The sequence below is a fragment of the Parasteatoda tepidariorum genome, chromosome 9 (assembly GCF_043381705.1).
Source record: "Parasteatoda tepidariorum isolate YZ-2023 chromosome 9, CAS_Ptep_4.0, whole genome shotgun sequence".
In the NCBI taxonomy this organism is placed as follows: domain Eukaryota; kingdom Metazoa; phylum Arthropoda; class Arachnida; order Araneae; family Theridiidae; genus Parasteatoda; species Parasteatoda tepidariorum.
In genome coordinates, this window is record NC_092212.1 from 3,537,167 (window position 1) to 3,553,595 (window position 16,429).

The 16,429-nt window shown below is 27.1% G+C and overlaps 3 protein-coding genes across 3 annotated transcripts in view; all 3 read right to left on the reverse strand.

The window, feature by feature from the left end:
- Positions 1-16,429, reverse strand: part of LOC122269433 (zinc finger protein 271) — a 249,420-nt gene that overhangs the window by 227,878 nt on the left and 5,113 nt on the right. The gene's annotated exons all lie outside the window — the stretch shown is intronic.
- The window catches only part of LOC107436172 (endothelial zinc finger protein induced by tumor necrosis factor alpha), a 251,571-nt gene that overhangs the window by 147,658 nt on the left and 87,484 nt on the right, over positions 1-16,429 (reverse strand). The window lies entirely within an intron of this gene.
- LOC107446738 (zinc finger protein 271) lies at positions 6,226-15,644 on the reverse strand. The gene is made up of 2 exons (XM_043056414.2): positions 15,366-15,644; positions 6,226-8,613 (listed from the first exon to the last, which is right to left on the reverse strand). Exon 2 carries the CDS (start codon positions 8,123-8,125, stop codon positions 7,217-7,219), a length of 909 nt encoding a protein of 302 aa, XP_042912348.1. The 5' UTR covers positions 8,126-8,613; positions 15,366-15,644; the 3' UTR covers positions 6,226-7,216.

The window sequence follows — 16,429 nt, forward strand, 5'->3', positions numbered from 1 at the left end:
TGTACACTTTTAAAGTAAAATAAAAGGAAAATTCTGATCCTTAGAAACAGATATTAAATAGTCTGATGATCGAATGAAGGGGTAAAAAAAAAACTTTTTTATCTTTTAAACTAAAAAATTTATTTATAAATAATTTATTAATACTTAAATTGCTTGAAAGATGATATGTTTCATTCAAATGACAATGAAGTTTTTTGTTTTATTCAGTCATTTATTTATATTTATTATGTCCGATAATGCAGAAAAGAAGCATATTGGGCTTCTGAGGGCCCTTGTCATGTCGGGGCCCCAAGCTACAGCTTATACGTAAATCCGGCATTGGTAAATGATGTCCAGTCTGTTTCTTTCTTTTTTTGTTAGGAGATTGGCAAGTAAATTAGAAATGTTTTAAAACATTAAGCTAATGCATTACTATATTATTTCATATTTTTAACGAAAGCTGCTTATTATTTCTTGTAACAGCATATTCCATTATTCAATATTACGAATATTTCGTTTTTTATACTTATTATTTAAAAGATAAATACAGAAAGCATCACTATTAAAGTAACTTAAAAAAATATTAAATTAAAGATATTAAAATATGAAAAAATTATCAGTTTGTGAAACTAACAAATCTTCTCTTTTTTTTTTAAACTTCAATTTATTTTAAACGATTCATTTCGCAACAAGTCACTACTCACAATTATGCGAACCAAATAAATAATTAGGTGATCAGCAAATGTCGTCGAATACGGAATAAATTATTCGGAAAATCAATAAAACAATATGTTTGTTTCGTGTCTTAATTTTTTTTTAAAGTACCAATTTTTCTTTACTTAAAAAAAATAAAATAAAACTCTTTTTGGATTGTATAAAAAGTATCAAAATCAAAACTTATCTTAATAATTACTATATTAATATAAATTTGAGGTCCACTTTTATTTTCGATGTTGAGCTGGAATAAAAGATTATTACTGATGTAACGAATGTTTGAATTAGAGTTGTACCATATCCTAAAATTTTACTGGGTTTGAGTACCCCATAAATAAAGAAAAGAAAAGAGAGACTTTGCAGTGAACAAGCCATTAGACAATGCCAACCTTCATCTATCAAAAGGTATCTAGAAATTGAATCAAGTTATCATGTATTATATATAAGTGAATTGATGTTAAAAAATAGTAGTGGTAGTTACGCCATAATTCATCCCCTCTGTATTTGTGAAAGACCAGGAGAGCTGGATTAAGGTCACCAGGTTTTGAGCTTTAGCCATGAGAGTTGCATTAAGTTCATGGTTGTGTGTAGTGAATTGATGCTTAATAATCATATTGGTAGTTACACCACATGTTTTTAATAAATTTTGTGATTGAAGTCTGTTATTAAACACACCAAAATAAAATTTATAATTTTAGTTCCAAATTGCATAACCTAAGGTAAAAATATAGAGACAAGTTTCCTAAAATAGTGAAGATTTCATGGAGAGGGAATCCATCAAAGCTAAGAAATAATCATTCCCCCCCCCCCCAAAAAAAAAAAATGTAATTAGNAAATTTCAACAATTTCAGTTCAATTGTTACAACTTTGATCAAGACATAAAAAGTACATCCTAAGAAATGAGATTAGAAATATAATTTTCATAATCATATAACATATATTTTTGGTCTCAATTCCTTTAATTTAAGGAAAACATTTTAATTTAACTCATCATTTTGGGTAAAAATAAGGTAAATATTTTGAATAAGAGGTGAAAACAATCTACCATGACAAATAATTTTAATAAAATGTTTCTGATGGTCAATTGAGCTAATACAAAAAAAAAAAAAANAAAAAAAAAAAAAAAAAAAAAAAATTCAACTATATTTTTGGACTGCATTTCTTAATTACTGGTTACATTTAAAACTTTTGTTACATTTAAAAGAATAAAGTTTTTTTTTTAAATAAAAATGCAAAAAAATTGCCAAAGGAAGTAAAATTTTAAATTATATAAAAACAGGAAGACTGAAAAAGAATTTAGATTGGTCATTTTATTCAACTATATCACTATATAAAATTATTTTGAAAAAAGCAGTAAAGAATATTTGCAGAATTCTAATGCAAAGAGTGTTAATTTAAACCTCTTAGGCTTTGATCGAACTGCTGCAGAATTTTTAAAGTTTTTGCTATCAGATAAACAACACTAAATATGTATAATGGTTATTAAACAACAAATTATTTTACATTATTATTTATATATGGTACAATTTGACGGTTTCATGGAGCTTTTATTTACAAATACTAGTATCTTTTTACATTTATCAGTCAATTTTAAACATCAAATAATTTAGATACATTTCTTTCCTTTTTGTTATTTTAGATACGACTTTTAATATTGATAAAATCAAAATTTAAAAAAACTTAACAACACTGTGAATATAGGGATAAATTCTGCATTAAAAAATTTTTTTTTCTCAAATGAATGTCTCAAGAAAAAAAAGAATCATGCCAATCCTGAATAAAACTGAAGTTATATAATCGAAACTATCGAAAATAGATAAACTTTTTTTAAACATTTTCTTAATCAGATGGAATGAAAAAAAAGGTAAAAAAGTCATCTGCAAAAGCACTGGTAATACAATTCTATTCTACCATTTAGCAAAACTATAAAACATCAGTCATTATTAGACAATTGTGTTTCTTTTAAAAACTGATATTTTAAAATTGAAGCAATAATCAACATTTATAGACTGCATGTTTTAATATTAATTGATATTAATAAAAAACAAAGGCTTTCAAACTGAAGGTATTCAAATTATAATTTGACATAATTAAATTTAACCTATCTTATATAAAAGGGTTTTAATAATCTTAGTTGGACGAAAATAAAAGTATTATTCGAATTTCAAAAGCGCAAACAGAATAATCATAAATTTTTAATATATTCAATTAAATGCTACTGCTTTAATGTCACTTATTTTGAAGGATATACTTATACAAAAATCTTCTATATTACATTTAAAAATTTTTAATACTTTCAAATAATTTTTTATAATCATAAACATGGTTAATTTGAAAAACCAAGGGCTGGAGGCACAAAAATCACACAGTGTGTACTCAGTGCCATTATTTCAAAGGAAGTGTGTATACCTTGTTTATGTAGAAAATTTCTTTTAATAGGGTGCAGTAGGAATGTATGCAGGAGCATGGCGTACTGTAGTTTGATTGTTTTCGTTATGATAATCATAAATTAAATTTTTTTTATTAATGCAAAATTTCTTAAATTTTTTCTAATATTCATCTATATAATATAATTTATATATAATAAAATTTAAATGGGCAAAAAATTAATAAATGTATGTGTATGCATAAGGTAACAACTCTTTATTATAATAAACTTTAAATTTTGTTATAAAATTAACGAATAAATAAAAAGAGTGAAACCACTGTAACCAGGTTCTAGTTAAAATTAGTTGCAGTTAAAATAAATTGCAAAAGTTCAACATGCTATTTTCAGAAGAAAGATCATATTTATAAAATTTGTAAATTTTAGTTCTCTGAAATTGCGAAATGTGCCATCACAATACTGCTTTTTGAATAATTAAAATACTCAAAAGTAAAGCTATATTTTTTATTTAAATTATCCGTACTCAAAACTCTAGTTGATGCTTTTGAAAAAAAAATGCTTGCAAATTTTAAAATTCTTTTGAGAAATTCCAGTTATGTCCTAAGTGCCATCAACACTTAATACACAAAAAGTGAATTTAACACTTTAATCGTTATATATATATTTTTTTAAAAATTATTAATAATAGATCATTAATTAACAGGATCATCTATTTTATTTGATAATAATAATTTCCAAATAATGCAAGATTGAAATTGATTTTTTGTGAACGTATTCACATTAAATACAATTTTTTTAAACTTCCGATTCTTGAGAAAACAAAAAAATATTGAGCTCTTATTCGCTTAGAAAATATAACGATTTTGATAGAAATATTTTAGTAGCGTATAAATATTAGTAAAACTAACTAGCAGATAATTTTATTTTGAGACATTTGCCAGAAATGTCATCAGAGTATGTAGATTAAATTATTCTTATGTCTCTAAAGTTTTAACATAAGAAATACGATGCTTTAACACCTTTGCATCTAGATTTTCAACGATTTTTCTTTGGTTCAGCTTTCAAGTTTATTTCGAATTTAAATGTAAAGAAACAACATGAATGGAAGCTACGTGATATCAATGTAAACATTAAAATTGCTGATGCTAGTCGCTAAATCCTGAATAACTCTCTTTCAAGCGCGTTCGTAAACAACTGAAAAAACAAAATATTCTGATTTTCGATGCTGGAAAAATTATTAATTAGTGACTTTTCTCCCGAACAGTTAAACAAATTAAATACTGAATAAAATGTTTTAAAACTGCTATTGGAATAAAGCTAACAATCTGTATTAATACCTAAAACAAAAAGAATTTGCAATTAATGAGAATATAAATAAGTATTTTGTGCTTTTTTTCGCAAATTGTCCTCACTAGCGGTAAATTCACATTTCTCATAGCCTTGTAGCGCCATCTAATTTCCAGAACCAGAACTACAAAATCAAATGTAACAAAACTTTTATATGCTTTTAAAAATAATTCACAACCTAATTTTCCAAAAATAAACATTTTAGGTTCTGACTAACAAGATTCTTAAATGTCGTGAAAAATTTCGAGACCCTTAGTACGCTATTTAATCTGTGTAACTGTTCGGCGGTTTTTAACATTACAGGTATACGGCTTTAGGACCACCTTAAGGTCGCTATATATGGCGAAATGCTCAAAAAGTAAAATTGCGGCTACCCGCTATAATTTAAAGTTCAGAAATCCAAATTGGTCGAAAAAAGGTATGTTTATACAGAGAAAGAGTGTTTTTGTGATTGATTTCGTAACTTAAAATATTATCTGCTTTAATTAGTATATTAAGGGTCACTCTATTTAAGGATGTAATTTCTTTAATAACCGCTGCTGAACAGCCGACCCAATTCTGGGTTTACGACTACCAATGTTCACCTCCGTATCCTTGTAATTTTGATCCCAATCCAAAAGACAAGGTAGCTCCTGGATCAGTACCGCCAGAGGTTTTGATTTTTTTAAAATGGGAACTTGGTGACCCCGACATATTTAACGTGCATCAGTCACTACACTCGGAGTCTTTGGCAGGCAGGGATCGAACCCATGACCTCTTGGACATTGGCCCAGTGCCCTACCAACCAAGCTTATGGGAATGTGAATGCATTTTGCGTAGAAAATTTCAAGTATGCAACTTCTTCCTGCAGAACATAAAGAAGTCTTCAATAGATTTATAAACGAACAAAGTACTTCTAATACTGATCGACATGTTCAATTCATAATTCATTTGAAAGAAAAATTCCAGACAGAAAAATTCAAAAGTTTGGAACCAATAATTAAAACAACTGAAGTCAGTAATTGTCTAATATAAAATGTAAGGAAATATTTAATTGCATACACGATATTTTAACCTATATATAGTATTTTATTTATTCTCAGTAATGTTTCAATTGAAATCCCAATAATTTCAACAATTCCAAGTTTTGAATTTATTTCTGTTAAAATTCAATTTAAAAGTTATAAAACTTGCACATCCGAATTCAAAGCTTTGTAACTCGACATTATACATAGCAATCTCAATTACTGTTTGTTACTAATTGAATTGATATCCATGCTGGTTCGTTTGATAACAAGTGAATAAAATACTAAGGGCTCAAATTGAATTTTATTTTCATTGGTGATACAAGCACGCTCAAGCTATAGATCAACAACAAAATTTCAATTGTTGTAGACTTAAAAAAAAAAAAAAAAAAAAGAAAGANAAAAAAAAAAAAAAAAAACGGCGAGCGGCTACGATGCCAAATTGGTGTGATATTTATAATATATTGAACAAATCCCAAAAGCAGATACATATTTAATAATATAATGCACTAAATCTTGCAAGATATCATCAATATAATTTGGCAGCATATAGATTATCAGTGTTGTTCCAAATCTTAAAAAATTACATAATACACAGTATATGCATATTCATACGCTTTAATATTTCTTTTTTTGTGTGTTTAATTACTGTGAGTTTGTTGGAAGCCGAATATTCGGTATTTGGACTAATCACTGTTTTTAACAGTTTAATTACATTATTTAGTTTTCCTACCTTTTACATAAACTGCAAAAATACTTCCTAGCACAATAAAAACAACAGACTATATCACTATCTAATGTAAAAAACTTTTATTTCATCCATTACAAGAGTAAAGTTACTTGGCAGTAAAAACAAAACTATTGACAGCAGGGTTGCAAAAAACCCGGGTTTTTGTAGAAAAACCCAACCTGGGTGGGTTTTATTGGGCTTTTCATGTTTTTATGGGGGTTTTTTCGAAAGAGAGGGCAGGTATAAGTATCTTATTTTAATATTAATAATTAAGTTTAATTTTATAAATTGACTTCATATAGATAATTAATACAAATAAATTGATGTGAAAGTATGAAAAAAGTTTCTTCTGACATCATGATGCAAAATGTTATATGTACTCATATACATCACACATTTGAAACTTATTTTAATACAGAATTTCTTTTTATTTAGATTTTAATCATAAAAAATATTTGAGGAAAATTTTTTATTTGCATAGAAAGCGAATCAATGGCACTGACTAATCAATGACCATACAGTTAAATCTAGCCAGCAAAGTGACTCTCCAGTCTCCAACACAGTTTCTTCACCATATGTTAATTTTTTTTAGGCTAAACTACATAAATATTTCAATAGAATAGCTCTTTAATATAACAGAGGACAAAAAAAGAAATCAATCTTAGAAAAATCCACTTTAGGGTGGGTTTACCCAGTAAAATTCGGGCGGGTTTTATTGGGCAGGTGGGTTTTTTGCAACCCTGATTGACAGTTAACAAAAACCTTCGTGGAAAAAATAAAAACTTTTTAAAACAATCCACAATAATAAGGTTTCTCACCAGTATGAGTGTGATCACATATAATTATATATTAATATTGCAAAAACTTTGATTACATTTACTAAAAGAATAAAGGTTTCCACCAGCATGAAAGCTAGTCAGATGTTTTGATCTTGAAAAACTAATATGACATACAACACAAAAATATTGTTTCTTTTCCGTATGAACAAGATTGTGTTCAGTTAGATGAACGATACGATAGTGTATAGTTAGATATTGCTTGTCTGAAAACTTTATTTCATACATTACAAGAATTAAGTTTTTCACCAGCATGAGTGCGACTGTGCTTAGTTAGGCAGTGCTTTTCTGAAAAACTTCTATTACACACATTGCAAGAATACGGTTTTTCAGCAGTATGAATGCGACTGTGCCTAGTTAAATGTCCTGTTCTTGAAAAACTTTTATTACATACACTACAGGAATAAGGTTTCTCCCCGGTATGAATGCGATAGTGAATAGCTAGATATTGCTTATGTGAAAATTTTTTATTACACACACCACAAGAATAAAGTTTTTCACCAGTATGAGTGCGATAGTGTACAGTTAGATATTGCTTAAGTGAAAAACTTTTATTACATTTACTACAAGAATAAGGTTTATCACCAGTATGAGTGCTACTGTGCTTAGTCAGATAGCTCTTATCTGAAAAACTTCTATTACACACACTACAAGAATAAGGTTTTACACCAGTATAACTGCGACTGTGTTGAGTTAGATGTCCTAATTTTGAAAAACGTTTATTACATACACTACAAGAATAAGGTTTCTCCCCTGTATGAATGCGATAGTGCATAGTTAGACATTGCTTATATGAAAAACTTTTATTACATACATTACAAGAATAACGTTTTTCACCAGTATGAGTGCGATAGTGTAAAGTTAGATATTGCTTACGTGAAAAACTTTTATTACATACACTACAGGAATAAGGTTTTATACCAGTATGAGTGCTACTGTGCTTAGTTAGATAGTTCTTATCCGAAAAACTTTTATTACACACACTACAAGAATATGGTTTTTCAGCAGCATGAGTGTGACTGTGCCTAATTAGATTATTATTTTTAGAAAAACTTTTATTACATACACGACAAGAATAAGGTTTCCCATCAACATGAATGTTAAGTGACTCTCTGTCTTCTAAGCTCATACTAACTGCATTCCTTTATCAACTTTTGTACAGCTTAATAACCTTATTGAAGACTTATTAATAACCTTATTGAAGATATACATAAACTGTAATAAAAAATTTACAAAACTAATGCTTTTTTTATTGATTTAGTTTTTATGAGTTAGTTTAGTTTTTTTTTATTGATGAAAGCAAATACTACTAAACATTAGATTAAAAAACCATGAAAGTTGAATTTAAGTTGTTAGCAATAATTAAGAGAAGTAATGAAGTTATTAACAATTCAGCAAAGTTATACAATAAAATGAATGAATGAATAACATGTAAGCATTATATTAAAATTTTATGTAATATTATTATAGCCAACCTTTAAATTAAAAAGCCTATTTGCAATATTATACAGTGGCCGTAGAAAGTAATTTTAAGATGGTAGACAACATTTCCATGGCTATTCTAATTACATACACTTATTGAACACTGGGCAGTGTATCCAACTTAGAAGGGCAGCCCTGAAAAAAATAATAATAATATGCAATTTTTGTATAATGTATAGCATATTTTAGAACATGAAATATTTTTTTATCAACATCGCAGACAATTTTTTTCAGACTTTTTTGGAGGATTTTAAATTGTTCAAAGTGGTTTCAAAATTCATGTTTTCTTATTACTCCTTGAATTTATAAAGATTTTGATTTTAACTACATATGAATTTGCAATACAGATATAAAAGTGTATGATATCATACAATGGTTAAGTTTAAGCAAGGAAAAAATACAATTTGCATACAAAGAATTTAGATTTTAACTTTACCACCAACTGAATAAGTTTTCAGTGGCATATTTATGGAGAATGGAAAGAGACATATGTAGATTTTTCTCTAAATTCAAATATTCTAAAACCTAAGAAAGATTTTTTGTACCTTATTATGCTCAAATTTTTCATAATTAAAAGAAGAAAAAAAAGTTTTCTGTAAACCTATCCCTGATAAAAAGAATAAAAAATATATATATTCTGACATTAAAAAAGTGTTTCGGCCTATATATATTCTTCTAGAATATCCATAAATTTTTAAAATTTTAGCATCCTCGCCTGTTACAATCTGCACTGACGAGAGACCAATTTCAATTTTGGAATATTTAACACTAGATTGACCAAGGAAGTAATTTTGACTGTCTTTTAATTTCAATTAGAAAAACAATGATGTATATAATGACACTATTTCTTAGAATTTTGTGACTTTTTGCACAATATATAATTTTTTATATAGTTAATATTTACTAATAACTTGTCACATAACTGTAAATAATATAAAATGAATTTTAAACAAATTTCTTTACACATTAATTATTCTTTCCCAATCCAGTTGTTTTGATTGTTTTTTGGGCAATATAGGTGTATACTAAGTTTGTCTTTCTAGTGTTAAAAAAATACTTAAGAAATAGTACAAGTTAAATGTGCCTAAACAGACTCTGTTATGTATATATAAACATATGTAAGTGAAATATTTTGCAAAATTAGATAAGGAAACTGAATATAACTTTGTGTGCAGTACTTTTTAATAATTTCGTCAATCACTAAATGATTTTTTTCAATAAGATGTGGGATTTCACAAATGCTGGTGAGTAGATAATCTTGCCCATCATATCAAGCTGCGGGCGTATCTTTTTTTCCACACCAGCGAAGAGGATCATTGCTATGAAGAAATTGTTTTATTTTTTAGATTTTAAATTTGGACCACTTAAAATAATGCTATGTCACAGAAAGATGACACCAAACACCAATTTATTTGAATATCATAAAAATTGTCCAAACTCTGTTTCTTGTTCATATTTTAACTCCATTCTCTTATTTTTTTCCTTACCTACACGACCATTAGATATTCAAAATGTTGTAGTTATTGTTTTTAAATTCTAATAATATAACATAAATTACATATCTCTATCCACAGCAGCTATATTATTTTTTTAAGAATGATTAAATAACTCATAAATAGCTGGTTTTTTTAAAAAGAAAACATTGTCTAAAACATCTATCATTGCCGGAAATATTTGTTGGTGTTCATTTTTGCATGCATCATTCTGTACAGAATATCCAATATCAGTTTGAATCATTCTTAACTTCAGTCATATTTTATCCTATATTTGAACTGGTCTTTATCTGTTCTGTTGAAAATTTGCCTCTACTCTTCACTCTGAAGTACATCTATTCTCATGCACTTCTATCAATAAGTCATCTTTTTAAAAACTCATTGCTTATGGCTAATGTATTGCACGCTATAGCTCTTATGACCTCAATTGTAGCTTTATTTATGAGATTTATCTATCACTTGCTTACCTTTCACAATTTCTTCATAGTTAGTTGGAATTATATAGATTTAAGTGTAAATTCTTTCTTTAAGGTAAGCAACTTTTTTTGGTATTATTTTCACTGTGCCAAGATATGTTTCAAGTTATTTTAAATAAATCTGTTTATTTTTTCCTTTTTTTTTTTAGCTTATTGGTGATTAACAAAGACTAAGTCACTTGAATGTGCAGTGATTAGTTTCCTTGATATTTTTCCTACTCTATATTGAAAGGAAAAAAAAACTATTTTGAAAAGTTTTCCATCAAGAATCTGCCATTCATTTTTCTTCTTGTCTATCATTAGTCATTACTATTTATACAATTTCTAACATTTTTCTTCTTCTTCTTTCAATTATAAGGTGTGATGATCTGGCAACAATCATATGCATTCCTAATATCAATTAATCCTTTCGCTAAACTACTTATCATATTATCCCCAGTATTTTTTGCTCTTATTATAACACATTTTAAAATGTCAACATTAGTTGGGAACTATAATTTGTTAAAATTTAATTCCTCATCATTCCAGATTTATTTATCGGAAAATTTATATGTTATATATATATGTGTGTGTGTATGTCTGTGTAACATTAAAAGTTTCAACTAATCTTTTTATGTTATTCTTTTTTTGAAAATCTTTTTCCTAATTTATTATTCAAAATGAAATGCTCCGTCTCACACTTTAATATTCACATCCTGTCTTTTAATCTATTTTTAGTTCAAGTATGCATTAATTACCATTTTGGCAATTATCCTTTTAACTAATTTGTGTGAAAGACTATTTCCCTGGACCTATTTAATAGACCAATTACAATTAACCCTTATTCCCTAAAATGAAACATTTTACGGATTTACTTTGCAAGATTTTCAACCTTTATTGAGGAGCACAACGATTTTGTATCACTTTTGATAACTGCTCTCTGTCTAATAATTATTAAATAAATTTTATGTTTTCTTTCCCTGCTTAAGACCTGTTTTTATCCTTTTACTCAGCAACGAAGTTATATGTATATATATATTGTTGATAGAAATAAACAAAATAATCAAGATAGGGTGAGATTAATAGAAAATAAACATATCATAAATTTCTAGCATCTAGACAGCTCTTAACCACATTTGAATTCTCTAAATACATTTTCTAACATATTATATGTATATATTAATATACATATATTATAGATATATATTATATATATAGTTATGTGTAAATAATATAGTCAATTGTTGATAATAATTAAGTTGAAATATGGCCAATGATTTAATAATTATTATATTCATGAATGTATTTTATTCATTTTGATTGTTAGACCCTTTAATCAAACCCCAATTCCATGGCACTTTTATTTTTATCAACCCCTGTCAAGTTGAGATTTCTTAGCTAAATCATTTTGTTTTTAAGATTGAAAAGCAGCGCCACAGCCACTCCCTTCGACCAGAGATGATTTCACCCAGCGATCCGCATCCAATAGGCGGAGAACGTTAACAGCGCAGTCGAAAAAATTAGCGCGACAGACATTTTCCCTCTTCTTTCAGTCCTTCTAATTGCCTGCTACGTGTGATAGACAAAGAATGAGCCACAAGGGGGAATTTTCATTTCTCTCGGGAAAAACATTGTCAGATGAATACGTATCTATCTTAAATATGACATTTCTTTTTCCCCTTTAAATTTAATAAATGTGTTAGGAATTCATTCATTATTCCAATTTAATTCATTAGTCTTTTCACTTCATTTCAACTCGTAATCACTTAATTATCACGTGCTCAAGGTTTATCCCGCTTCATCTCACACACACCGACACTCTGGCTTAGATGAGAATTGATTGAAACTCCGATTAGGAAGCATGTTGTTCTTCATGTTTTCTGTGTTCATATGTTTGTAAATGTTTAAAATTTTAACCATGGTTTAAACCGTCACGTCAAAAACCTCACTGTCAAAAATGTCGAAAATGTCAAAAACCTATATTCATATGTGAAATTTAATTAATACATAAAATTTATATATTTTTTATAAAGGATAGTGTTTCTAAATATGTTCTAGAAAAAATAAATTTAAAATTTTGAAGAAACACTTATATTTTGAATAGTAACCAAAATCTTGTACTTTTGAAAGCTCACATCTTTTGTAATATTATGTATTCATTTTCATGTGTTATTGAAAATCTGCAGTGATATTATTAAGAAATTTATTTATAACCAAATTTAGTGTATAGTATAGATTATACTAAAAATTAGACATTTTTAAAGATAAACATTAGCAGTTTTGTACATTAGACATCTTTTAAAGAAAAATCTTTTTAATATTCTTTTAAATCTTCTTAATAATCTTTTTAACATAAGACAATACAAATTTAAGTGCTTTCTGTTAAATACACAGAGTAGTTAGTGTCGATTTACAGTATATTCAGCCTATTCATTTACTATGCTGAAAATTTAGTTTATCCAAATACTTGTGAATTTCATTTTGCTGAATACTATATAGTTTTGTTGAATATCTAAATATTCAGCTGTTGAATAATTACTTCTTGCTTTCAAGATATGCATTATTTGTATTCTTAATACAAGTGGAGAAAAAAAAATTAAGAGATAAAAATTGTTTTAAAATGATAAGTGTAATAATTATAAATAAATATAATAAACAATATGAATTATATTTATCATTATTCACAAATATAACTACTTTTAAATTCAAATTAACATACTGGATAATAAAGATATTCGGTATAACATTAAAAAAAATTTTTTATACACTTGTATCTTATATCAAGTTTGTATTTATACAACATAACTTGTAAGTTCCTTATAAATATTAGTTATATGTTCCTTATATGTCAAAAATGCATAGTAATAAACTTTTAATTTTCTTAAGTATCAAAAAAAAAATTTTTTTTTTTAAAATATAAATATTTAAAAAATTTTTGTGCAAAATTTTTCTGCACATGCATTTGAATATAAATTTCTGAGATTTTAAATCTGTTATTTTACCTTAATTTTAATTAAAAAATATTTTAAAACCTGCTGATTACCTATAGTATAATTAAATTTCAATATAATGCATGGCAACTGTTGGTAGTTTTGAAGTTTATATATTTTTTTGGCAAACTTTAGTTTTTGACATTTTTGAAGGTTTAAACCAGTATTATACCCTTGTCATGTCAAAAACCTCTTTTTGTTGTCAAAAACCCAACCCTGATTTAAATTATCAATTACTTTCTTAATGTTCTCTTTTTTTAATAAAACTGATTTATAATCTAACTTTAACTATCTTATTAATATAGAAAGAAATAAAATTAAGTTTTTCGCTTTCAATGCGGCAATACTTGGTAGTCTATATTCCGAAGGAAAAAAAAATTTTTAGAGAAAAATTAGTCAACTCTTTATGTGTTGATAAGTTTAAGTCCTTCTAATGAGATTTTTTACAGAGCATTAAAATGAAACAACAAAATACCCTTTTGTAACTTATCTCTCAGTTTTTCCGTTTATCATTACTAGGCAACAACCCACGATTATTTGATGTCGAACATTGTCTATTGACTCTTTGGTATGTTTATCGAGCATGTTATTTTATTATTCCACAATGACATTTTACAATTTTTTGCTTTCGATTTTGATCAACTTTTATTATTTTATTAATTCATAAACATTTTCAATTAGTTCTAAAACAAATTATGACACGTTAAACTTTAATTATCATTTTATAATGCACTAGTGTAGTAAGTCACATATTTAAAATTTTTAGAATAAATAGGAAATATTGAATAATAAAAAAATATTTGTGAAAATGTATAATTGACATTACTTAATTGGAAAAAAAAATTTTTTGCACAGTTTTGATAATTTCAAATAATTTGGTAAATAAGGAGTTAAATTTAAATATTGCTAATAATGAGTTGAAAATTATTAAAATATGATACCAACAGTTGAAAAGTAATATTTCGTTGTTATTAAAAAGAATTTACTTGACACAGATTAAGGAATAGTACAAGGAAATGTAACAGTATCAGTTCCCACTAGCTACAGCAGTTATAGCGTCAAAGAGGTTTTAAACTTGCCAAAATTATTTTTATGAAAATGTGAGGTTTACTTGCACATGAATTTAACCCTTTGAATATGCCTCATTCTGGGATAATTGTTATAATTTCTTGTTAGTCACGGCCCAGAAGTCATCAAAAGTTTGCGATCATTTTTGTGTATAGAAATTGATACGAAACCTACTTGAGTTCTGCGTTATACGAATTTAAAACAATGATTTGAAATAAAGAATCACAATTATTTTATACAGCAAATAATTATTGCCAGTAAAAACAAAGAAAAATTAGAAAGTATAAGTTAAAATATGTGTCTATGTTTTATCCAATGAGATTTACATATCATGATCTGTGGCAGAAAAATCACCGCATATTGGTAACTTCCGGAAAGCGGCCCGCAAGAAACTAAAAAAAAACTTCACAGAAAGAGACCAACTCGAAAGGTATAAGTATTAGCCAAACCGAGCAGACATCTGCATGTTTCATTTTAAAAAATTGCAAGTTTAAAATCTATTGGGCACCTTGGCGATTGCAGTTGGCGCGACAGGTCAAGATACGGAAATATCTCCTTTTATCGGAACTTTTGGTTTGCATGGCGCAAGCGAAAAATCGCCAAAAAATTTAGACAAACATCGACTTTTTTATAAATTTATTTTTTTAATCGCATCAAACTAAATAAAATAATATTAAAAAAGAAACCAGAGTTTACACCCTACAAACCAAGAAATACCGTTTTATAGTATGGTAACTAATGACTTTTTATTTATTGGCATGTGATGACACATTTTTCGATTTCCATCAATGAGATAGTAATAAACACTTTTTGTCGGGGGGGGAGATTTAACCAACTGCATAGTATTTAAATGTTAGAAGAGAAAAGCATAATTAATGTACCTAATTACTTATGCAACATGAATCCTATCCACTTTTACAAAGAATTTGTTTCCTTCTTTTACCTCCTTCCAATGATAATCAAGCTTTCTTTCAATATAAAGAAGATAACGTAATAAAATAATATCATCTTTAAAAAAAATAAATACTTTCTATGAATCCACTTCACATAATTTTAGGAAGAAAAAAAAACGAAAACTTTAACATTATTAAAACATAACACATTTAATCGGTTATATTTTTCGAATTAGAATTTGTTTACGTCTATTGCTATCCATTTCTACCCGCCTAGCACTTCGAAGATTGATCTGAGACTTGGTAATCATAGATGGCGTTTTGTTACTGCCACTCCTATTTATTGACTGTTATTTAAAAAAAAGTGTTGCAGATTCCCAGGGCGGGGCAATGTAGTTTTACATTTAGCAAGTGAAATAACTTAATGATTTTAGAGTGTATTTCCCTGATTTATCATGCGAATATAAAACGCTCTATAATTTTCGTTTCCCCACATAATGGAGAAGAACTAACGAAAATAAATATTCTCTTTATTCCCTATGGTACAAGATTGTTGTTGTTGTTAATTTACGTCACACTAGAGCTGCACAATAGACAGGGTTAGTCCTACGTCATCAACGACGTCACTAGCTCTCCTCGTTCCAAACAAAGTTCTGAACGGAGCAAACAATATGGCGTTTCTCATGTAGTTAAAAGTGGGTGAACTAAATCTTTGAATATATTAATATAGAGTCGAATTTAACCACTGACATGGCAAGAAAAAGTGTTGCATATATTAATATTACGTTAATCTCTTTTTATGATATTAATTGGAATAGCTTATTAATTGCAAATGATTATGAAAACTTTTTGTATATATGATTGAGAGAATTTGTATTTAATATTTACCATATAAATTGTATTTATAATCTGGAAATCGGAAATTTGTGAATTTTATTATTTGGAAAAAGTTATTTCTAATTTATGTTTAATTTTTCTTAAAATATGTATATTATATTAAATCAATTTTTTTTATAATATTGAGACAACTTATTAATTGTAAATAATTATGA